This window comes from Engraulis encrasicolus, chromosome 16 (assembly GCF_034702125.1).
Source record: "Engraulis encrasicolus isolate BLACKSEA-1 chromosome 16, IST_EnEncr_1.0, whole genome shotgun sequence".
In the NCBI taxonomy this organism is placed as follows: Eukaryota; Metazoa; Chordata; class Actinopteri; order Clupeiformes; family Engraulidae; genus Engraulis; species Engraulis encrasicolus.
In genome coordinates, this window is record NC_085872.1 from 18,279,244 (window position 1) to 18,302,844 (window position 23,601).

General features: G+C 41.9%; 3 protein-coding genes across 4 annotated transcripts in view; 2 read left to right on the top strand and 1 right to left on the bottom strand.

The window, feature by feature from the left end:
• The window catches only part of tnn (tenascin N), a 31,668-nt gene extending 29,623 nt beyond the window's left edge, over positions 1 to 2,045 (bottom strand). The window contains exon 1 of one of the 2 annotated variants that reach the window (XM_063218923.1): positions 1,851 to 2,045. The gene's annotated coding sequence lies outside the window, so the exon portion shown is untranslated. The remainder of the gene's footprint in view (positions 1 to 1,850) is intronic. The other variant, XM_063218924.1, reaches the window with a different exon arrangement.
• A 9,706-nt stretch (positions 2,046 to 11,751) lies between these two features.
• mrps14 (mitochondrial ribosomal protein S14) lies at positions 11,752 to 14,776 on the top strand. Its single transcript, XM_063220246.1, has 3 exons — positions 11,752 to 11,866; positions 12,975 to 13,139; positions 14,095 to 14,776. Exons 1-3 carry the CDS (start codon positions 11,798 to 11,800, stop codon positions 14,275 to 14,277), a joined length of 417 nt encoding a protein of 138 aa, XP_063076316.1. The 5' UTR covers positions 11,752 to 11,797; the 3' UTR covers positions 14,278 to 14,776.
• Positions 14,777 to 15,607: 831 nt separating this feature from the next.
• On the top strand, positions 15,608 to 23,601 carry cacybp (calcyclin binding protein). Its single transcript, XM_063218925.1, has 6 exons — positions 15,608 to 15,747; positions 16,148 to 16,361; positions 16,459 to 16,555; positions 21,528 to 21,627; positions 22,145 to 22,239; positions 22,377 to 23,601. The coding sequence occupies exons 1-6, from the start codon at positions 15,730 to 15,732 to the stop codon at positions 22,588 to 22,590; spliced, it is 738 nt and encodes a 245-aa protein (XP_063074995.1). The 5' UTR covers positions 15,608 to 15,729; the 3' UTR covers positions 22,591 to 23,601.

The window sequence follows — 23,601 nt, forward strand, 5'->3', positions numbered from 1 at the left end:
CCAAAGCTTACATCCTGGGAAATGGAAGAAATTTATTTTTCGACAGACATGCCAGGAACATAGTATTCCACCTCTGCCTCCTAGTGTTCGGGGGAACCCAGAGCACTGTAAACTACAAAACTACTGCGGACTACCTTTCACAAATGAGATACACTTACGTTTCTGCAGGAAGTATAATGCACTGGTGAGGAGGGGAGGCAGTGGGACAGAGGGGGGAGAGGAAAAGGGGGCTAGCTGGGGCAGCGCAAGGCCAGGCAGCCCGTGTTTAATGCCCCCCCACTCTCCTGAGGCACATTAACGGACAAAGCCAGTCTGTTCCTCAGTATTTTTTGAAGTTGTATTTAAGTCGCACCATCAGAGAGGAGACGAAAGGATTTACTGTTGTTGGAAAAAAAATAGGTGGTTAAGGGGGGTGGGGTGGGGGTGGGGGTGGTGGTGGTGGTGGTGGTGGGGGATGAGGGGGTTGCGGAGAGGATGGAGGAGGGAGCCCCAGACCAGATTATGCTTTTAAGAAGTGGCCGCAGTCATGCAACTCATTTGGAGTTTCCTCTCTCTCTGCTGTTCCTGAGGCTGCAAAAGCCTGATGGTAATTATGAGTGAGTCAGAGAAACAGTTTTTTTTTTCATATCCCGCTCTCAGTCTGCCGGCCTGCAGACCCAGACCACAGAAAGCCTTGATAAGGTTACCGGAGAGCAGGGTTCAGGCCGGTTGACCTTATGTAACGCGTGCGGTGCGGTGCGCGACTCCACTGTATATAATAAAGCATCCACTCATGGCTAGGGGCAGGCAATGAGCCACATCTGCAGCTCATTTGATCCCGGCTGCCGATTAAAAGCGCTGCCAGCACAGTAGCAGCTTCCACTCGCTCACACCATCACACCAGGACAATGTAACACACCCTGATCTCTCAAATGGGACCCAGGGGATAGCCTCCCCAGAAATAGCCAGAGCCAAAGCCAGAAATACACCAAGACAAACGGACAAAGTCAGCAGATTTCTTGCCTCACCTTTGTTCACTCCTCCTGCCCCTGAGGCTGACTAATAGGTCTAAGTGCAGGATCTCGAAAACAGCATTTGAAATGAAAAGTCAGGAGGGAGGTCCATTGTGTGTGAGCAGGATAATTGGTACATGCATTGTATTATAGACTCTCTATTAAGACCAAGAAAAGAAAAAAACAACAAGCAGGAATTTAAGCACATAATTTAATGGCCAGAGCTAATATTATTCTCTATAAAGCATCCTAGGCACTCCAGCATTTTTACACTACTCAATCTAATGCCCCTGTTACTTTATTGTTTTTGTAATGGTTCACTGATAAAACACCAGCACCAAGACACATCTCAGAGTGGAAACATTGTTGCTCCCTTGTTTATGAGAGTTTCCGTGCTCTGTGTATTTCCTGAGAAATGGGACAGTAACAGACTTATAAAGTTACTTTTCTCCCAAAGTTCCAAACTTTATAAATATACATATATAATGAAGAATCCATTTCTGAATGACCAGTGAGGCAAAAAAAGTTCTCCTGCTGACAATAAATCTCACTAAAAGTGCAGCCATTCAAAAGCTGAGATAATAAAAGGAAATTCAGCATTTTAACAGCCCTTTAAAAGTGTCAAGAGTCTGACTAATAACCCTGATAGAAAGCTGCCATAATTGCAGATGAAATTTATTTCACGAGAAGCAATGGGGTTGGAAATCATTGTGAAAGAAAACGTCTAAATATTCCTCTGAATGAGAGTGGAGTTATTGTCTAATTTCCGAGATGCAAAACAGTTGCAGAAGAAAAGTGCAATTACTCTTTTTAACACTGAAGGCTAGAAAACAATTAAGTGAAGAAAATTGGCCTTACCGCTGTAGTAGTTTCTTTCTGCTGAGCCAACTTAATATCCCTCCTGACTGCAAGTGAGAATGGGGCTGAGTCTGCGCCTCTCCCCCGACACCTGTCGACAGCTTTCGAAACAGCCTTGCTAGGGCGTCCTGGGCAGCCCTGGTGTGATTTCCACAGTAGCCGTCCCCTCAAAGACTTTTTAAAATCCTCTTCTGAGCCCAGAGCCAATGGGCAGGCTGGGCGTGACTCCCCACGCTGCACCGACCGCGACCGGCAGCCTGTACGGCAACAAAAAAATAAAAAATAAATAAAAGACAGAGAGAGAGGGGCCCAGATATTGAGAGACATTCCTTTTCTTTTCTTCACAAGATTTCATCTTATGGTTAAGCATGACCAGAACTTCAGTTCACCCCTAATCCAGATGCCATTCCTTAGGTGGAGATATGTATAAGTATCTTTTTTTATAAAAAATCTTTTTTTTTTGTGCCTTTTGGAGATGTCTCTTCTTACAGTAGCCGCTAAAGCAATTAATGCCTTTTCCAGAGATTGTGATATATACACGCCAGGATCGAGGACTGGCAGAGCCAAAGTCAATAGAGCTCTTTTCTGCATTTGAACACATAACCAGCCAGAGCATTTCTGAAACACAACTTTAATTCACACCATGGAAAGACAACATTATTATTTCCTCTGATGTGATGGAAGAGATCTAAAGACCACACTCATTAGTTTCACAAAGACAGGGAAGTTCTCTTGTTAAGTATAGTACTGTTGCCATTAGATGGATTTTTGTAACAGTAGTTGTGTAACACAGCGATTGTGTGTGCTGGAATCTTTCCAAAGTCACTAAATGTATATTCCACGGCATGGAATTAATACAATCACATTCATGTTTTGAATATGATTAAGTTTCTGGCAGTCATATGAAATGATACTGTAGTTTGTAGTTATTTTCTAGCTCTATAAACAATATACAACAATACCCATCAGTAGTACATCTGAAAGACTCTTTCAAAAATCAATCATTCCAAGAGAAGTCTGTCTGAATTAAAAGTTAAGGCTGCTTCCAAAAAGTACCATTCAGAAAGTAAATCCATTGTGCATTGTATGCAGTAGAGTTTTGGTTCACTGGAGCATCACTCATGCCAAGCATAAACAGCAGCTTCAAAACATAAAGACAAAAACAGAGCAATCAGCTGACTGGAGACCATCGGTATTGGGTTTGGTCAGCTTTCCTCCCAGCCAACATATGTTTGGTCCCTCAATGTCTTGACAGTGGAGCAGCACCCACCACAGTGGATGGGAAAGCACTTAAGGTGAAATCAGAGAAGACACCAGGTGTGGTTAGGGGCTAGGAGAAGGACTGTACTGAATTCACAAACATTTGGCACTGCTCAAAAAAAGAAAAATCAGCAACAAAGTTAGTAACACTGACTTCCAGTCCATCAACTGGAAGTATTATACAAAAGTATTATCTATTAAGGACAATGAGTCAGATGTGAGATAAATTTTGTTTTTAAAAAGTGACAAAACATGAGCCATTCAGTGGATGGAACGCTAGAAAAAGTAGGAAGAAAAAGAAAAAAAGGTTAAAATACTTGGCACATCTTTGACTGGAAGCCATGTGGTCGGAATAATGCTAGTGTGAACAATACAGTATTGTACATAGACTGAAGAGTGCCATGTCCGTTGGCCTTGGGAAACAGTAGAAAAATATGTAGAAGTTAGTTTGTTCCAGGGAATGATAGACCCACAACACATCGCCATGTGTGTTTCAGCTGTCAAGAGAAGATGGAAGACAGACAGGAAATGCCTTCAGAGACAACCGAGTAGACAAGTGTAGTCTTTAAAGGATCTCGAGCTAATGTGGTTGGTAATACAGTACATGCTGCCCATAAAAGAGGACACATGCGTGCATGCACACAGACACAGACTCAGACAGAGACACACATAGGCATGCACACACGCACACACGCACACATACACACACGCTCACACGCTCACACAGAAACACAGACACGCATATGTATACATAATACGTTTTCTGTTCATGTTCACCTGACATCCTGCTCGAAAACAATATTTGGATGGTACATTCCAGGTAGACCTGTTGGAATCATGGGCACGAGGTACATTTGTTTTGTGTACAGGAATGTACCTCAAAATGGGAGCAAGGCATAAGAGACTTACGACTTCCTTTAGTCTCTTTTATGGGCCTGGGACTCGGTGAGAGAGCGTGAGACGGGTGTGAAGAAACGCATGTTAAAACCAACACGTGGGAGGTCCCGGGAGAGAGGAGTGCACAGTCGTTCATTTACCTGTCAGGAAGCGATAAAGTCACAACAATTGACTAATGGGGATGCATGATTAAGCATCAGAAAGAAATACATATTCAAAAGGTAGAAAGCACAGAAGAAAGTTCTACTGAATATTCAAATATAATGGCTTAAATACTAAACGTGATGCTCAAAATGTGCGTGTCTTATTTTCCGGATGTCTTGCATTATGGTCACGAGACGAAAAACAAAAAAAAGTATTATTCACAACCTCTATGAAGTATGTGAAACGCTTCAATTAACTGATGGTCACCATCCCTGATAAATTTCCCTAATCAAAAATGTTCTTTTAATTCTGTATGTCTAACGTTTAAAAAACTCATAGCCATGCTCAACTTGCTTTTTACAGTGTAGCCATCCCACCCTGGGTGGCTTCTTCAGTGTTATTGTTGTGTCTCTATAGAGTTCCCTGTTGTCTTCTCGCCACTGGTGTTACATTGTCTTTGCTTTTTTAACGCAGCCCATGAGATGGGATTACAAAAGCTCACTGTGTCTGACAGACAGCTTAGTGTTTTTGCAGATTCATCACAATAATTTTGTGTCTTTGGTTTTATATGAATTTGTTGGAACCTTGATTCCATAGGGCACTGGTCTACTATGCGGCCAATCCGGGTTCGAACTCGGGTCCTTTGCTGACCCTTCCCAATCTCTCTCCCCAGCTTGCTTTCTGTCACTATCTTCCCTGTCCTATCGCATGAAAACGAATAAAGTGTAACCCCCCCCCCCCCCAAAAAAAAAAAACGTTAAGAATACAAATAAAGGAATATATAGCCTACAGTACTGTGTAGAAGACTACTTTATTTTGAACCAATTTTAACAGATAGAATAAAATATTTCATTCATGGTGATCATTTGACAGGATGCAGTGGTCAGAATAGTACATCACATCACTTAAAGCTCCTTATTGCTTTGAGGAGTTGATGTTTCAAATTACATAACAATGGAGAAAATACTGTTTAAACACTGGAAGAAACAATGGCAATTCCGTACCAACGCACACATCGATTGCATGAACTTCCGAAGAACTTTTCCAAGAAAACAATAATACTCTGTGAATATTTCTACCGTCCACACTACCAGATAAAAAAAGTTTCCTGTGATAGAAAACACATTGAATAGGGAAGCCTGTTGTTCTGATTCACTGCAATGACTTTCATGTAAACTGGCATTGAGTGCCTTCCAGACTCGGAGTAAACATAAAAAGCCATCAGTCTTGATCAGTGTGTTATGTGCAAAGCCAAACTGGAACGAACTTACAGCACATTAGCCACCCTTAGCACAGGGTTGGTTTAGCCCCAGGTGGCACGCCTTATATGTGGTGGGCAAAAAAATGCCTGATAGAGACACTGATTGCACCTGGAAGGGTGAACATTGACTGAGGAGCTCTAATTGAGTCTGCAAAGCTGGTGAGCTGATTGAGCGGAAAGAAAATGCAAAGTGGCAGGGATGTCCAAACAGTGCCACGAGCACTCTCAGTAAAATGCTCCAGTGAATGGGCCGAGTCTGCGGAACATTATGGTGGCGACGCATGGGGAGACGACTAGTCCAAGCCAAACATGGCCTTGCACTGGTCCGGACAAAGCGGTATATTTTGTGTTACGCTCCTGCACACATGCCGCTTTAGAGTGTTAATGGTGCTGTTTAAAAGGTCTAGCTGAGAGTGTGGAGGGCAGCACGCCATGGTGAAGCACATCTGATGTACAGTATGGGAAAGTACAGAGTGTCCATATGAATCCAGGCAAAACTTAATTAAATTATTTCACCAAAGGAATGCAGACTAGCCTATGAGGTCCCACATCCCCTTCTACTGTCCTCTCTCTCTCTGTGCTATGCCTCACGTATGGTATTCAGCGCCTTGAGCGCTTCTGTCCAACAGTGTCTGATGTCCATAAGGTCTTCCAGCTGATACTGATATCCTTTAGCAGCAAAAGAAAACACTGTTCAGAAGTCATAATCCTATGAAATGCATGCAAGAGCCTTTAAGAGTCTGTGTTGCTGAGCAACAAAGACCAGATGGTGCTTTCAAAGAGTTGCCCGATATCCGATATTATCACATACAGAAGTCATCCTCCAAATTTGCTCTTAAATGACATTCAGGAGAGGCCACATCAGCAAGCAGTGAGAGGCAAAGATGGAGGGTGCATTTAATCAGCCTCCACTCAGAGAGGCTGCAAAAGACAGGTCATGACAAGAACCAAATGTCGTGTCACGCATCCAAATGTGTTTGCATGATTGCCCAGTCTCAATAACTCAAATATGTGGTGGTTTCGATGGTAGGCTACTGCACTGTGAAAATACTCTGATCACAGGTCTATGGCGTTCTCGTGGTCTCTGTAGGCGAGCGCCCTTCCATTTGCTCACAAGTGTGCTCTATGATCCACCCCCAGATTTGAAAGGTTTATTTATTTTAAAAGAAAATATATGACCAATACTTTTTCAAACAGTCTGACATGAGCAAGAGAATGCAGTTGCCCAACGCAAATATCAAACATTTTTTAAGTGTCAACATTATAATAACTGGCTGCTGAGGTGTTGACATGTATGTCAAACTTTCCGTCGGTTTCTGGCTCAACTAGCAATCTCGATTGAACATTCAGACAAAATCCTGAAAACCACTATAAAGATGTAGACAAAACACCAATGACGTAGCATGCTTTACCCACTATATATTATACAAAAGTGAAATATAAACCCTCCAAAATGTGTCTAATTGCAAATGAGTTATTCATTTCCTTTAGTACATGAATCAAGATTTAGCTTACGTAGCTTATCATAAGCACAATTTCCAACTGAATAGAGGTTTAGTGAATGGCATATTTGTTTTACAGTGGAGTCCCTCCTGATGATTAAAGCATTAATATTTCAACACAGACACACATGACTGTCTTAGAAAAGAACGCAAATATGATGGAGGTTCCCCTTTTCTACTCTCTCTAGCTTCAGTAGGGCTATATCTTAGTTTGGGTAAGGGGAGTCGATGGAACTTTTCAGACTTCCTGTTAACCTTGGTGGTCCCCCACAAAGTGAAATCACAGATGGTCCTCTGACAATTTTCTGAAGCCTAACCCTCCCCGTTATCATTTTGCGTGGCATTTTGGATCACACTCACCTTAAATGTCCTTGCCCAGTCTTGATGGAACTTACAGCCGTCACTGGAAAACAGAATTACAGTTTTAGCATGATTTAACAGTAAAATGTTGGGCTTATTAAAAATCCACAATTCCTACCAAAGCATCTTTCAGTGGGAAACATTTGACAATATTGGCACACATTCATATGTCTGTGACACAATCTGACTCCTCAGCAGTCACATCATCAGCATGCAACCTTCATGGAGGTTGGATGTACAACTCCTATGAAAGGTTTGCGGCCCTAACACGTTGTTAAATGCAGCGGACCTCAGAGGTAACCAGCTGGCAGACTGAATTGAGATAATCTATGGAGCTCACGTTTCACTGACCCACGGACACAGTGGATGCAGGGGCAAGTCTACCATGTTAAAGGTTCTTTTTGTCAAGGAATGTGAGATGCCTCCAATTAAGGGGACATTTGACTGACATGGTCTCTCGGGAGCAGTGCCACAAATTCCAAAAGGTCAGCGGGGTCATGACCTGATGTCAGGCAGGATACCGCCTTTCAACTTCAGCTTACCTACAATCACATCGCCTGCAGACACTGACAGATCTGACACCCCGGTCTAACGACTTTGACGCATCATTAAGTACAATCCTGCAATTGTGGTTCACAAGTCATGCAGTAGAAGTAGGCTCTTGTACCAATTAAACTAAGGTTATTTGGGGTTTTGTTGAACTTGGAGGTAGGCCTACTTAAGCAGACTGTCATTAACAAAAAAATCATGTCCTTCATAAATTATTTAATTAGAAGGGAACTGTGGTGTGCTTGTTGCTATGAATAGATAGGTTGTGGAACCATTTATATTAGAAATGTTTTTTGGTTTTTCCAGTAAAATTTAGCTGTCTTTCCAACTGTTTATACTAAATTGATTAAATGGTTGTGTGGAAAGCCAGCATCCTCCATGCTTCAAACTCTTCAAACTCCATGCTTCAGCGTGCCATCCAAGACCAAAGGAAAAGCATACACGGTCCAAATTATGGTTCAAATTATGGTTTGGAATTATTTCTTGGAATTCGCAACAAGTGTTTCCCTATGAAATAATGAATGAGAGACTGTGGATGCTGTACAAGAGTCCAAAAGCCTCTCACCATATCAGGGCTAAATTGGGATGTCTCGCATCAAAATAGGATTGATACATCCCTTTTCAGCAAACTCAAAACCTGTGATATGCACTTCACCTGATGACCAGATGGCAAAGCGATAAGTACATAATGCTCACTCATATAGCACTTTTGTGTCATATTTCCTTTACAATTGACATTTGGTGTCTCCTTCTTCTCTATCTTGAGCAGGCCATTTACATGAGCCAAAAAAAGCATTCCACAACTTCAGAAGCATTCCTAGCCATTTAATGGAGGACCCTTACAGTGCCCACTTCTGCACACTATTACTGTGTCTGCAGGCAGTGAATGTCTCTTGTGTATTTCAGGTCCCGGTGTGCTAATTCTGTGGTGCACAATGTAATGATGTCAGAACTTGTGCCACCCACAAGGTCAGCTTGTGAACAGCATGGAGGCCCCTGTAATTTCTTGTGGTTTGACCTCAGCGTTGCACACACAGCATCACTGGTGTGTTTGTGTATCCATCGGTTGCTAAGGCAATGAACACTACTGAGCGATCCCCGAGGACATGGCCTATGTCTCATAAAGGTTCTTCCGAACAAGAATGCCTACTGTACATCCTTTTCCTGTAAACTGTACACTGCTTTAAATACAGCTTTGATTACAACAACTGAATTGCATGTGGATTTTCACAATACAGGCAATGTGTTGCTATAAACCAAGATAACATTTATGGCCCACTGTGGAAAAAAAATACTTCTGACCCTTATTTTGAATGGTGCTTTTAACAGAAGCTCATCATGAACTACTATTCTGTGACTTCTCGATTTTAAGTAAGCCTATGAAGTTTATAGCAACACAACTGTAAACTCACAGTAAATGAATCTCAGACCTTTCAACTTGTGTTTGGGTTAGTATAACCAGTGAAGATAAGAATAATGCCTTGAAAGCCTCTACCCTATGTGGATTCAGCAAAAAGAACTACCTTTTGTGTATGTTATGGTGTGGTCCCTTTAGGCTTATAGATAAGTCAAGGAATAGCAAAGGCATATGCTACCGACTTCCCTATTATTTGGATTGAAGCCCAGTTCAAGTACTTACAGTATCATGCCATTGTCAATTTTCCTGCCAATATTCACATGGTCTCCTCATTTTTCCCTTCTGCATATAGAATCACCAACAGTAAACACTTATTATTTCACAATTAGATGACATTTCCTCTCCCTGTATATAGACTGTGTGACGAGGCATACCTGTAAGTTACGTGCGTTTTTTCCTGTAATGTGTTTTCTCCCTGAACTTCGTATGGCTAATGATTTCACAATTTTTTTTGTCTTATTTTTGTGAAGTTTTTATCATTCTTGCTCTGGTAGAAACACTAATCATTTGTTTTATTCCATGAGTGTTCTTGAATTTGAGATGGGAAACAAGGTGATTAGTTATAAACCTCATACCTCTAAATTGCATTCATTGGCATCAACAAGGTTGGCATAATTGGCAAAGCATGTTTCTGAAAAGGGGATTTTCATCAGTAAATCATCTGAAAGCAATTTGGAGAATTTCAACAATATCACATCACTGCATATTGTGCAAAACAATGCATACGAGATAGTTTTAATTTCTTGGCAGATGGATGTGTTTTCAATTAAAATAAGACATTGCATGCTAAACTAACTGTACAAAACAAGCTCCCGCTTTTATCCAAAAGAGGTAGATGAGACCTGGCAGCATCTTCTCTCTTTACAGTGGTGTTTTAAGTGACTCTGTGCAATCAACCATATGTTAGTGTTTATCCAAAAGGGCATCTTGAAGTGTGTGTGGTAACAATGATGATGGCTTGGGAAAAGCTGCAGGAAATGATTTGCATTGTTTTGTGCCAGCTCTCGGGGGCTCCTAAACCAGAGCAGGCCAAATGGTCTTTCTGTTCCATTTAATCCTCTAAAATTCTTTTCATGGTCGTGTCAGGAACATGATCCTAGTTTGTTGCAGAACAATGTGCAAAAGTTGTTCAACCCAATGACACGCAAAAGTCAGCCTTAATTCAGTGTGACATTTTAAAAAATAACATCTGCCATTAAAGCCACAGCATACTCCATCTCTCTCACACACTTGCTTGCTGTTTCTGTCTTGTTCTCTCTGTCTCAGTTTGTCTTAACTTTCACAGACCAGTTTCTCTTGCACGTCCACCTCCCTCCCTCTCTCTCTCTCTCTCTCTCTCTCTCTCTAAAACTTTGTTGCTTCTGACTTGTTTTCACTTTGGCCCTTTTCCAACATCCATCAATTGCAGCTCTACTGCTGCACACGTGCACTCAAACAAATCAAGCAAATTTGACGTAGAATATGAAACAGACTGTAGTAGGCTATCCTGTATTTCCCCTCACTGCTGCAGTTTTTGTCTGCAAGACAAATTAACTGTGAAACACTGTGGAGTCCCAAGCAGGTGAGTCCATTTTAGGAGGTACTTCCTGAACTTTATGTAGCGTTATTGCATAGAGAGCCTCAGCTATTTCATGTAGGGTGACCAGAGGGCACGGAGGAGTCACGTCTGTAGCTGGCAGAGACTCGCAGGAATGCAGCTGCATGTGTATGCTATGCAAATCACCAGGAGGACCTAATATAATAAAGATATAGGCTGACTTGTAATGCTCTGCTGAGTTAGCGAAACACATGTCCGGAGTTCAACACAGTATCACAAATTGTGTTTATTTTTCATCTCCATCATGCTTGCTTTGTACTAGGCTATATATTGTGTGGGCCTGTAATACATTTTCCATGTGTTCACCTCTCCACCAGACAGACACCTCTCCCTTTCAACACATGCCTCCTAATGGACCCCATTGCATTATTCTACAGTAGCCTTGGTATGCATGTTGCCTGAGTTTATCAAGCAAATGATTCTGCATCAATCTGGCTGTAGCCTATGCATTCTTTTTTAGGATGTTGCTGTGAAATGTGACAATTTCAGAACTACAAAAATAATAAAATAATAATAACAGCTGCAGGGTTGTTTTTATAAAGCAAAAGGTTACAGCAACCACACGTCTGCAACTTCACATATCACACATATGGGTTTTTGGTATACTCCATGGACCAGAATTTCCAATAGGCCTACTCACTTGTTTGAAAGCTTTCTGAATATGGCTGGTTCGACAGTTCAATAGCTCAGTTGTAGGCCTATTGATGATGTCATTTGATGATTTGAGGAGGCAGAAGAAACTATCTTTTGCTACACAGCGCTGGGAAAAAAACGTTGGGGAACACTTCGTAGGAAAGCATCAACTTGCGCAGGAAAATCAATTAGCTTCGCATCTACTTGTACTTCTTACAAGAGCGTAGTAAATGTGTGTCAGCACCAGACCAGTAGAGGGCAGTACAAAACGTGGCAGTACTAGACTGTTGCATTCTGAACGCCAGAAGTAGACAGACCGAGAGCAACATGGCGGCGCTCAAGGTTGTGTGGTCAGGGCTTGGGCTGCTGCAGTCATCTCTAAATCTACCCAAACAGGTAAACAAAAGTATTGTGCTATCACGACTAGAACTGTTCTCGGTGTCATTCTACTAGAGGTTACCAAAATAGGTCTCTGGAAAAACATCCAGCCTGCCAAATCTTGTTTGCATAAGGTCCGCTAACATAAGCTAGCCAGGTGATGCATCAGACGTCAATCATGTGCGGTGGGGGATGGAGACTCCCAACTGAGATCGCTCCCGGACGTGCGGTCCCAGGTGTTTCTATCACTCCCGGACGTGTAGTCCCACCCGATTAAATTTCACGTATCATCATATACTGCCACATACAAGCAATTTAGGGTTAGGGTTAGGTTTAGGGTTAATGTTAGGGTTAAGGTTAGGGTTAAGGTTAGGGTTAGAAACAAAAAACTAACATCAACAACATAACTAGCTCCGTCATATGGCGGTGGTACCGATAGTCTGGCTAGTGGGAGCGAGATGAAAGGGGAGCGTCCTGGGTTGGGAGCGTCAATCAGGGAATCTCTGATGTGAGACACTGGTGTGTGGAAGTTGGTTAATATCGGGATGTTGAACACTACAGTAATAATAAAAGTAACCTTTCACAAATATCTTAATAGGCCTAAATGTCATCCCCATGTCTAACGTGTGTGCAAGACAGTCTTGAGGTTCTGGTGGTGTCCCATTGTGTCAACAAGCTTAATGTACTTGAATCGAATAGGCCTACAATATGCAGCCGATGTGTGAATATTCCCATTCATCAATGTCATGCTCTCTCTCAAAAAAAGAGTAGATGTCGGCAACTAGAATATGTCTTGAAGCTTGACAGATCTATTAAAGGTTGTATGGAAATCGTGTAACACGGGTGAATAGCTAAACCACCCTATACTTTTAATATTGTTTCAGATTTCGTCCATTGCTTTTGTGTGGATGACAGCACTAGTTTCAAAACAAATAAAGGCCTGCTGTTCATGATGACATAACTTAGTTATTACTAAAGATAGGTTATTGGTCAAACCCCTAAAACGTGTGTGCTTAGAAGGAAGAGTTTAGGGTTTTCAAATAATAACAAAATAAATAAATACAAAAATAGAGATTGCATGTTGTTATGCACTTCTTGCAACCCCGTTTCTATTGCTGAATTTCAGGCTATCAGATGTTCCTGGGGTGCGGTGGAGCAGGTCAGGGGCTACTATGTCGACTGGAGGATGCTACGAGATGTGAAGAGGAGACAAATGGCCTTTGATTATGCCGACACAAGACTTCGCATCAACGCACTGCGAAAGAACACACTTCTACCAAAAGAACTTCAGGTGAACAATTTGAAAGCAGATCTATCTTTATTCGCATGGCTTTAAAGGAGAATTCCTGGCAACCTCAACATGCAGTTGTATTGCTCTACGCTACTCACGCTTGACAGTACCTGCTGATTTGGCAGTTTTTGTTCTGCCTGTACTGAGAGATATTTGAAGCATGATACCGCTGGTCTTAAGTTCTAGACCTACAGCTCAGCGCTTCTGATACCGTAGGGCAGTCATGGGTAAGCGGTTAAGGCGTCAGACTTGTAACCCAAAGGTTGACAGTTCGACTCCTGACCGGCCAGGTTGGTGGGGAGAGTATTTAACCAGTGCACTCCCCCATCCCCTTCCATGACTGAGGTACCCTGAGCATGGTACCGTCCCGCTCTCGGGCGCCATTGGGGGCTGTCCCCTTGCACGGGTGAGGCATAAATGCAGTTTCGTTGTGTGCAGTGTTCACTTACAGTATGTGCTGTGGAGTGCGGTGTCACAATAACAACGGGAGTTGGAGTGATAGCCCAGCTGGGCTATCATTTGTAGTCACATCTCTTGTGAGACCAACCTATCCATACAGTACCATATTGTAAGTGATTAACGTTATGTTAAGATAACTGTTGCTGCTTAGAAAGTGGAACATGCAACATAGGTAGACAAAAAAAGTGTCATTTTGAATGGGAGTAGCCTCTAAACCAGTGGTTGGGAACCTACTGTATGTCTTGAGGGCCGTCTATGGCCCTTGAGGCTGTCTTATCCGGAATAATTTGAATGTTATGCCGTTCCACATGAAATATGACACGTTTCAGGGGACCTATTGAAGGTCTGTTGTAAAGGTGGCCGCCTTCAATATAGGCCTGAAGTGCAGGGTGAAATCCTGGCTTGTGTTTATAATAATAAAAATTAAGAGGCCATCGAATGAAAACGGTGTCCCACTTCTGCTCTTAACTAATTATCAATATGTTCTTTTTAACAGGAAGTTGCTGATAAAGAAATTGCGGCTTTACCTCGGGACAGCTGCCCGGTCCGGATCCGTAACAGGTGTGTGCTGACGTCACGGCCTCGTGGAGTGAAGCGGCGGTGGCGTGTCAGTCGCATCGTGTTTCGCGACCTGGCAGACCACAACCAGATGTCCGGCATCCAGAGAGCCATGTGGTAGACACAGGCTGTAGGCTCATCTTGTTAAAGGTGAAGATTATGCACATCCCAGGAAAAGGTGCAGGACAAAGGCTGACGGTAGTTTCGAAGTGAGAGGTCCACACACTTAAAATAATTTTTGTTTTCTTTTATTATTTCATGAAATGAAATGAAATAATAAAATATAATAATAAAAGAAAACAAAAAGGATTTTAAGTGTGCAGACCTCTCACTTCGAAACGGTAGGCTCATCTTGGCCCACCAAAGGCACTGTGACCTGTCTATCTTCCGGCTCATCAGGCACCTGTCTATTTTCAGTGGAACACAGGACAGTGGTGGTGTTGCACCTTCTTGCGTACTGTGGCAAATTGACTTCTCTTTCTTCTTTTTTTGTTGGTCTGTGAAGAAATGCCATTTCTTTGTCAGGATATGTCATGATTAGAGAGAGTATGTATATAAAGTTTGTATTATAAAGTAATTGCTGTACTCTACAATAAATTCATGAAAGACATCAACTCGTACATGCCTCGTACAGATGTTCTCATTGCTGTTTTGAGTTTTATGTCACTGGTGTTTCATACAATAATGCACAATTGATGATGAGCACAATTGATGATGAGTCACAATTAAATAACCCAGTACCTAGACTATACTTATGAAGACGAGTAGTGAAAATATTCCGAAATGTGTCGATTATATGCACAGTGTGTGTTTGTCACGTGAAGTAGCCAAATCTGTGAATTATTCAAACTGAAGTCCTTCGAACACACTTAACTGTATGATTTTGTGAAGATTTGTTCTATTTCATTTCGAGAGGTTCTCATTCTGCAAGCCTACGAGATAAATATAAATGACCCCGAACCCAAATCTGTTTACAGGCTGTCTAGTCTGTGAAAGTGACCCTACTCTATCACCCTTTCTGGAATAAAAATTGATTCCCAGTGATTTAAACTGGGGTTGCTCTTTCTTTTTCTTTAATACCTAGATCAAATTAAGTAGACCAAAATGTACTTTTTTCAAGACTCCAATAGCTGATTCTAATTTCTCTGCTGATAGTCTGCTGGTGATTGCAAGAGCAGAGAAGAACTTAGGGATGAGACTGATGACGTTTCACCAGTGACCTTCCTCAACACGACCTCCTTTCACCATAAGAGTTGCCATTTATTCATACATATTTTAAATAATATTTTCTTGCATTTTCAAGACAATGGGATTTTACCCAACAATTTATCAAGTGCCGTAATGATTTTATTGTCTTAGTAGTGTAAAGAATAGACTATTTAAGCAATTATTTATCATTGTTTGTGGACATATCTTTTAATTTGATACATTACCTCACGGAAGTCGAGTTCCTTACAGCAGGCAGGTTCAAAAAGGAAAAAGCAAGTGAAAGTGATTGCAGGTTGGAGTCGAAGTGCCAGGTTTCGACAATATATTCTTGATTTTTAAGAAACACAGCGTCTGAGAAGAGAACATGGATCTGGATACACAGGTGATCTAGTGGAGACGTAAAAAGGACTATGTCCTGTTTTATTTTTTATGGTGAAAACTGAATAGCTAGCTAGCTGCCAGCTACCAAGTCCCCTTAGCTTGATTGTTCCAGAAAAGATAAGTTGCCATAATGTTCAATTAATCAATTCGTACGCCTCCTAAAAAATGAACATCGCCTTCATGCACAGCGTGTAAAGTAAACCATGGAAGTATTGTGAATGATTGTACTGAACCGAGATAGTATCAGGATAGCACAAGCCAGTAGAGAGCTATAATGGGCATGACTGAATGGCAGAGTATGTTACCAATAAAATCAGCGTCTGTGCCAACACGTGTGTTTGTAGTATAGTTGTTATTTTGCACCGACGAAAACTTTTTGATAACGATATTCTTTGCTTCAGATTAAGGAGCTTGAGACCGACCTTAAGGAAGTGCAGGGATTCTTGGAGACGTCGACCAGAAAGCGAGTGCAAACTCTTCTAAAACAAGAGCAACAAAAGCTGGAACGGGAGCTCACACAGAAACGACACCTGAAGGAGCAACAAGCCAAGCGGTCGTCTGGAGATTCGTCAGATGCACCTGCGAAGGCATACACCGTCAAAATCAATAATTACGGTAATGTTGAAACACTGTGTTAAGAAGAACCGCCTATTAACTATTCAAAAGTCTGATTTAAAATACAGGGCTAATGCTATTTTCTTGTCTTATTTAGGTTGGGACCAGTCCGAGAAATTTGTGAAAATCTATATCACGCTGAAGGGAGTGCATACCATTCCAGCTGAAAATGTTGAGGTTACCTTCACTGAAAAGTGAGTACTTGTTATAATAAACTCGTTCGAAATTGTCATCGTTATTGTAGTATAGTTGTAGAAGTCTACTTTATTATAATTGTGTACTGGGTCAGGATCATGAGTGTGTGCAAGGCAGGGAAGAGTTGAGCATCCTAATAGCTCGGTGGATCAATGTGTCTCTCAATCTGCTGGTCCTCACTTGGGTAGTCTTCATCCCCTCTCCTGATGGCACGAGATGAAGCTGGATAATGTTGTTCAGCTTTGGCTATAGCTTACCCTCTAATGTGGAGCAATGTTTAGTAAAATGTCAGGACAATGGCGCTGTTCTTAGGGTTACTCAGTAATGGAGGATGGAGTGGCTGCTGGTTATTCCCCTACCCATGGTGTTCCAACACAGCAGCCCTCTGGCTACAATCTCAACTCCCTAACCGATTCCCCATGACTGCCTTGCAGGTGTCCCCCACATTGCTCCATGACTCCATAATGAGCAACAATTTTTGATTGAGCAGTTGATCATTTGCGTGTCGGGATTGTGATCGAATTTGGGTATATCCCAATGACCAAATTAATACTGGTAGATGATGCAACTTAGAATTTGTCCACCTTTGCCTGTGAACATGGATTGGAAGTAGCTACTACGGCCAGGTTTGTAAGTGTGTGTCCTCCAACCTATAAACATATTGGTCTCTGCCTAGACCAGAACACATTCCTAATCCTAACCTGTAAGTGAATAGTGGGTGTCCACCAACCAAAAACATAGCCTCCCCTAAACATGCCACTTATGCATGCTACATGCCACTAAATCATCTATTCCCTATTGGAATGACATCCACTTAGGATTTAAATCCAAAAGATCTACAATTCTATATTGCCACTGGTTTGATTGCACTGGTTTGGCTATGGCAATTTTGATAGGGTTGATTTTGCCAGGGTGAAGGGGTTACCTCCATACCATTACATTGCATTTGGCAGACACTTTTTAACCAGAACGATCGAGGACCTAATCGTATTCATAGCCAATATCACTAGCAGATACAAAGTGCACAGGAAACAGAATAACAAGAGCATATGCTGAGTAGGTTTAGGTGTGCAGGGTTTTGTTTGTTTGTTTTTATGTACATTAGCACAGGGTTAAGTAGAGTCACTTTGTGCATGAACTTTGTGTATGAGCATTCCTAGCAAGGAGTACTTGGAAAACATGAAAATACCTGGAATTGCATGATTCAGGCAGCTAAGAGCTGTGGGTGGGACTAAAAGATTGTTGTCATGGTTCAAATGGCCTCGGCACTGTCTAGGCAGACTTTCATCATGCAAAGGCGTATTTATTTCTGGCCAGTACATTCCGGGTTGAGGTGCGACACCTTTGCAAGTAAAGTGTTGCTCCTCAACGCCACAGGAAAGCACATTTGTCACGTGACCAGGTTCGCTTAGTTTCTCCCGCCGCCTAAACCTAACCCGTCAGGTCGTTGTGGAGCACGAGTCAACATACAAAGCTGTGAGGCACAAATGTGATGGACAGTTTTAAGTCAGCGTGTTATATTAAGGCTATGATACGATGCCATGTTGGTCTTGGCCAACATTGTGAACCCTTTTTGTTAGCCGTAGCCATTCGCCTCTCCATTTGAAAAAATGCATATGAAAATGTTGACGTGTTGACACCACATATTTTGTCTTTATGTAATCCAGATTCGAGTAGACAAGCAAGGGGTTTAGAATGGCCTCTGTCGTGGCTCTAAGCCTGTAAAGTTTGGTTCTAGCCAGTGGCGGCTGGCAGTCTGTCAAAAAGGCTGCTCAATTACAATATGTCCAGAACGCCAAAAAAGGGTGGGGGGCAATTTTGACACACATCTTACATTGGTCCTGAGCAACAAATGGCCCCACACACTAAAGGACTCTTGTTGAAACAAATTTGTTGGAAAGCTGGTGTTTTTTACTACACATATTGTTCTTAATTATTTGAGTGTAGCTCTTTGCGAGAAATCTTGCAGCACGTCTGTTCTGGAATAAACACAGGAACTGACCTGTGGTGGGGATTCTAACAGAGAGCTGGTGTTACTATCACATTACCTAATTCAATAAATCATTATCCCCCCTTGTATTCATAGGGAAATGTAAAAATATATTATCATTAGGCCTACCTCTGCCACATAATGATGTGATTGAGTTTCACCAAGTCAGTATTAGGCAGTGCTCTGCTCTGCTCCTTGATATTCATTTTCTCCTCATTAGGACGACTGGAATTCACCAGAATTTAATCCACAATGCTTGGCATTTTGCATAGCTCTCTAGCTCTCTTGCAAGCTAGCCCCCTCGAAAAGTAGGCAACCTCAAATTTTGGAATTGGGAGATTAAAAAGGATAAGAACGTGCCACTATTAAGACTTTATTCGCAACACTAGGTTTACAAGAATATGTACACAAAACTGGAATATAGCCTACCGCAATGAATAGCTTCCTCACTGGCCACGACAAGACTTCTCAGTCAAATAAATAACATATCCGCATGTCAACTACTGACACAGATTTTTTTTTTTCAGGGTTCACTCAATCACAAGTCAGACCTTCAGTCTCCTCTCCTTATCTCCTTTTTTATTCACCCTTTACACCTCTGACTGCAGACATGGTAGTTCCTCCTGTCATCTGCAGAAGTTTTCAGACGACTCTGCATTAGTGGGCTACATTAATAATGATAATTGTGCTACATATCAGGATGAGGTAAATGATTTTGTTAGCTGGTGCGCAGATGCCCATCTGATTTTAAATGTTGAGAAGACAAAGGAACTGATCATTGATTTTAGAAAACATAGAAATGCGCCAGTTCCTATTTTAATTAAAGGTCATCCAGTAGAAGCTGTTCCCTCCTACAAATACCTAGGCGTCCACCTGGATAACAAATTGGACTGGAGGGAAAACAGCAGAGTGGTTTTTAAGAAGGCCCAGTCAAGACTTTTCTTTTTAAGGAAATTGAGGTCTTTTGATTTGGGGAGGCCTATTTTAAACACATTTTACCATGGGATTGTTTCAAGTGTTTTATTTTATGCGGTTGTGTGCTGGGGTGGAGGGATGTCACTTGAGGACAGGAACAGGCTGAATAAGCTCATTAGGAAAGCGGGGTCCATCACAGGTGTTTGTTTTAATTCGGTGGAGCAGATTTTAGAGGAGAGGACAATGAGGAAAATTAAAAGTGTACTGAGCATGGACGACCACCCATTGTTCAGCTTGATCGCAAAAAGTGGCAGAAGCCAAAGGCTCCTCCTACCTAGATGCTCCACCGAAAGGTTCAGAAGATCTTTTATTCCTGCAGCTATCAGAATTTTTAACAACAGCTGCTGAGTGAATTTTTAATGTTTTTATAATGTTGTTGAGATTGTTTGTGTGTTTTTATGATGGACTGTTTTAATTTTAATTTATTTTCTTAGCTATTATTTATTATGTATTTGTCCTGTCTTCCTGTTATGTGTGTGTGTATGACCAGGTGGCACTCAATTTCCCCTTGGGGATTAATAAAGTCTCTCTCTCTCTCTCTCTCTCTCTCTCTCTCCCGATCGCTCTCACGCCCATCTCCCTTCACTCTCATTGAGACTCGGTCCTCCAAATCAAAAAAATATCTGGGCAATAACCAATGAGCGTTTAGCTTTTTGTCACTGACTAAGCACATATTCACACATGCCATTGAAGTCCAGTGAGACTCCACTCACTACCGTTGTCATGAGGGGGGAAAAAAACTTCAAGCAGACCTTAGATGACCCGCAGAATGGTATTACTGCCCGATTTTATCAAGTTGAGCACATGCATCTTTGGAGCCGGATAGGAAATAATAGCAATGTTATAAAGTTGGATAAAGCATTACTCAAAAATAACACTGTTCACTGTGATTTCGTACAGGAGGCTCCGCCTCCCTTGTACTCATAAAGGAATCGCCTCTGGTTCTAGCTTGTGACGTGTTACCTTGTCTGTAACGGATTGGCCGTCCTGGTCAATCATTTAAATTCCCTGTCCACACACACTTTAAATAAAATCTCAATAGATCCTGCTCAGCGAAACTGCCTGTTTTCCCCTCCATTTCCTCCGCCTGTTGGGCAGGCCAGACATTTTTCCCCTCCGTAGGAAGGAAACTGAGAGGAAAGCAAACGGCCATCTATGGCTTTAGGCCTATAGCCTGGTCCTGACCGTCCCATAATACTACTTCATTTCGTATTCATGGTCTGGAGTTTGTGTGATCTGACGTGATTGCAGGAAGCGGGAAGTTTGCTTTCAGTTATGGTTTGAAATGATTGGACCGCTCTCACCCTATCGCCGACAGTTACTCAACAACAACATAGCGCAGACCAGAGCCATTGGCGCAGACGTTTTCGTCATCGTCACGTGCGTCCTCCCCCTTTTCCCCCCACGTTGAGCGCTTATTCGCTTATTGGCTGTTTTCCAAGGGGGCGTTGCACATTAAAATCCTACCGCTCCAGACACTCCACAGAAAAGCAAGGCCAGACTACCGTAGTGGAGCCAATCCTTTGACGGAAGTACGTAGGATGGCTCGCGAGGCTAGTAGGCCTATGGCTTTTCAACAGACCTTGTTTACAATTAAGCTACGATTGGTTATGGATCACGCAAGTACAGTATGCCATTAAAAGTGACCTTAGTTCAGTCCTTGGCCAACGACGAGTTGTCATTTGACTGCAAGCCACTGTGCTTTTTGCACTGATGGTTGGTATTGGCACCACATGTCAGGAAGCCTCAAGCTACATGCCAGACTCCTTAACCCTTAACTGCCTGTCCATGACTGCCTCTTGATAGCTCAAGATTTCTTGGTGTCATTTACATGATAAAAAAAATAAAATGCTTATGAAGCAACTAATAATGACTATGTACTTTCAGCGATTCCAGAATTTCCCACCAGGGGGTGCTTTTTTATCATTTATTTCATACTGCTTGCCCATAGCTCATCTCTTGCCTATACATCTCAGTTCTAAAATTGACAACTTCTGACTTTTCAGGTCCTTCTTCCTCTGTGTTAAGAGATTGGATGGGAAAAATCATGAAATGACAATCAATAACCTCTTGTGTCCCATTGATGTCCAAGAAAGCAGCCGAAAGGTTTGTGTAATATTGTAAAACTGGTACTCTGGTTCCTCTTTTGTTGCGAGATAAAAGAAATCTATTTGATAAAGTTGATTAGTCAATACAATCAAGATTCTACACATCTGCTCATAAGTGGATTAAGCCATATTACACCATACATTGTTTTTGTAAGTTGCAGCATTTAGTATCCTCAGCATTAGATGAAGCAGCCCTTCTGAGATGCATGTATGCCTTGTTTACTGAAGATCACGGTAGTATATAGTATATACAGTAGATCACATATAAACCAGGTTGACCAGTTGTGCTGATGTGCCATGTGTTCTAGTTTCACTTCAATATTAGTTTCTTGTCAGTTCAAACCAAAATTGTCATCATAGAATCTATATGCTGGGCTCGACCCCCTTTTTCCTTCATGTCTGTATTAGAATATTACATTGCCTGGGTCCCAAACTGATCATTCATTTTAATAGTGGTGCAGAAAAGCAATGAGAAACCTGGTCACCACTATAAATGTTTTTATTTTTTCCCCCAGGTGAAAACTGACATGGTCCTCATCATGTGTCGGAAGGCTGCAGTTAAGAAGTGGGACTGTCTAACACAAGTGGAGAAGAAGTCAAAAGATAAAGAGTGGGTATCATCGTCAGAGACAAGTTGTTGAAGGGATTTTGCTTTTTGCTATTCATCTGATTATTACAAACTACATCAAAGTAGCTCATAGTGAAGTCAAAAAGATAATTGTGTACCTACCAACCTTTGTTCTTCAGCAAGCCCAGTCTTGAGGAGAACGCTGACCCAAGCGATGGCCTAATGACCATGCTGAAGAAGATGTACACCGAGGGGGATGACGAGATGAGGCGCAGCATCAACAAGGCCTGGTCAGAGTCCCAGGAGAAGAGGGGCAGAGGGGATGGGATGGATGGGATGGGCGGAATGACCGGAATGGGCGGGATGACCGGAATGGGCGGAATGAACTTCTGAGTCTTCCTCTATCCTTCCTCTGGGCGGCAGCTCTCTCTTACACACACACACACACACACACACACACACTACAGAGGTGTAGGTTTGGCTTGGAAAGTGGTGGGGACATTAGAATGGCAAATTGTCCGGATATGCTATTTTTTCATATTTGTGAAAAAGTGGTGGGCACAAGCTATCTTTATCACGAGTGGTATGGACATGTCCCCACCATCCACACCTAATGTTACGCCCATGCCACACACACATTCCTGAACTCTCAATAAGGGTGACAGGTCAGAGCCACTCTTCATTCTCCTCTTTGCAGAGCTAGTCATGACATTCCATGTAAGTTTCATCATATTATTTTTTCGAATTCTGTTTTTAGCTTTTTTTCTGTTTGACATAACCAAATTGGGATAGTTGTGGTCTGTTGTTTGTGTTTTTACACACAAAAAAGGAATGACCATTTTATTTGTTTCATAAACAAATGGACCGGAATGGAATGAAACTAATGACAACATTTTTAAATGGCAAAAAAAAAAATCTGTTCCATTGCCTATAGACATTGAAGTCTCCTTGTCAACCTGTTGTATGCATGGCTGACTCATTTGATCGGTAACAACACCTTATTTTAGTGTTACATCTGTTGGCACTAATACATACAATCTGCCTGTATAAGTAACTTGTAAGGCATGTACAAAGCAAAATCAAACATTTGCTAGGCAGTTATTCGCAAATGTCTTGTTCATGCACAATAAGGGATTTATTACCAATATAACCTTAGTAAGGACCTAGTAGGCCGTAGCTTTTGCTTTGTACATGACTTACAAGTTACTTATGCGGGCATTAACATTGTATGTATTAGTGCTAATAGATGTAACTCTAACATAAAGTGTTACTCATTTGGTCCCGGGGGATGTTGCCAACTCTTCCCTCTGGACTTTTGCACGATTGGATTGCTGACGCTGTTTGTCATTGTTGATCATGGGTTTGTTAAATTTGTTGAAATGATAAACTATGGATGACTGAGAA

Coding starts and splice junctions, on each gene's coding strand:
- mrps14 (XM_063220246.1), top strand. CDS start 11,798: ATGGCGGCGCTCAAGGTTGTGTGGTCAGGGCTTGGGCTGCTGCAGTCA. Junction 11,867..12,974: donor CTCTAAATCTACCCAAACAG/GTAAACAAAAGT, acceptor GCTGAATTTCAG/GCTATCAGATGTTCCTGGGG. Junction 13,140..14,094: donor TTCTACCAAAAGAACTTCAG/GTGAACAATTTG, acceptor TCTTTTTAACAG/GAAGTTGCTGATAAAGAAAT.
- cacybp (XM_063218925.1), top strand. Junction 21,628..22,144: donor TCCAAGAAAGCAGCCGAAAG/GTTTGTGTAATA, acceptor TTTTTCCCCCAG/GTGAAAACTGACATGGTCCT. Junction 22,240..22,376: donor AAGAAGTCAAAAGATAAAGA/GTGGGTATCATC, acceptor TTTGTTCTTCAG/CAAGCCCAGTCTTGAGGAGA.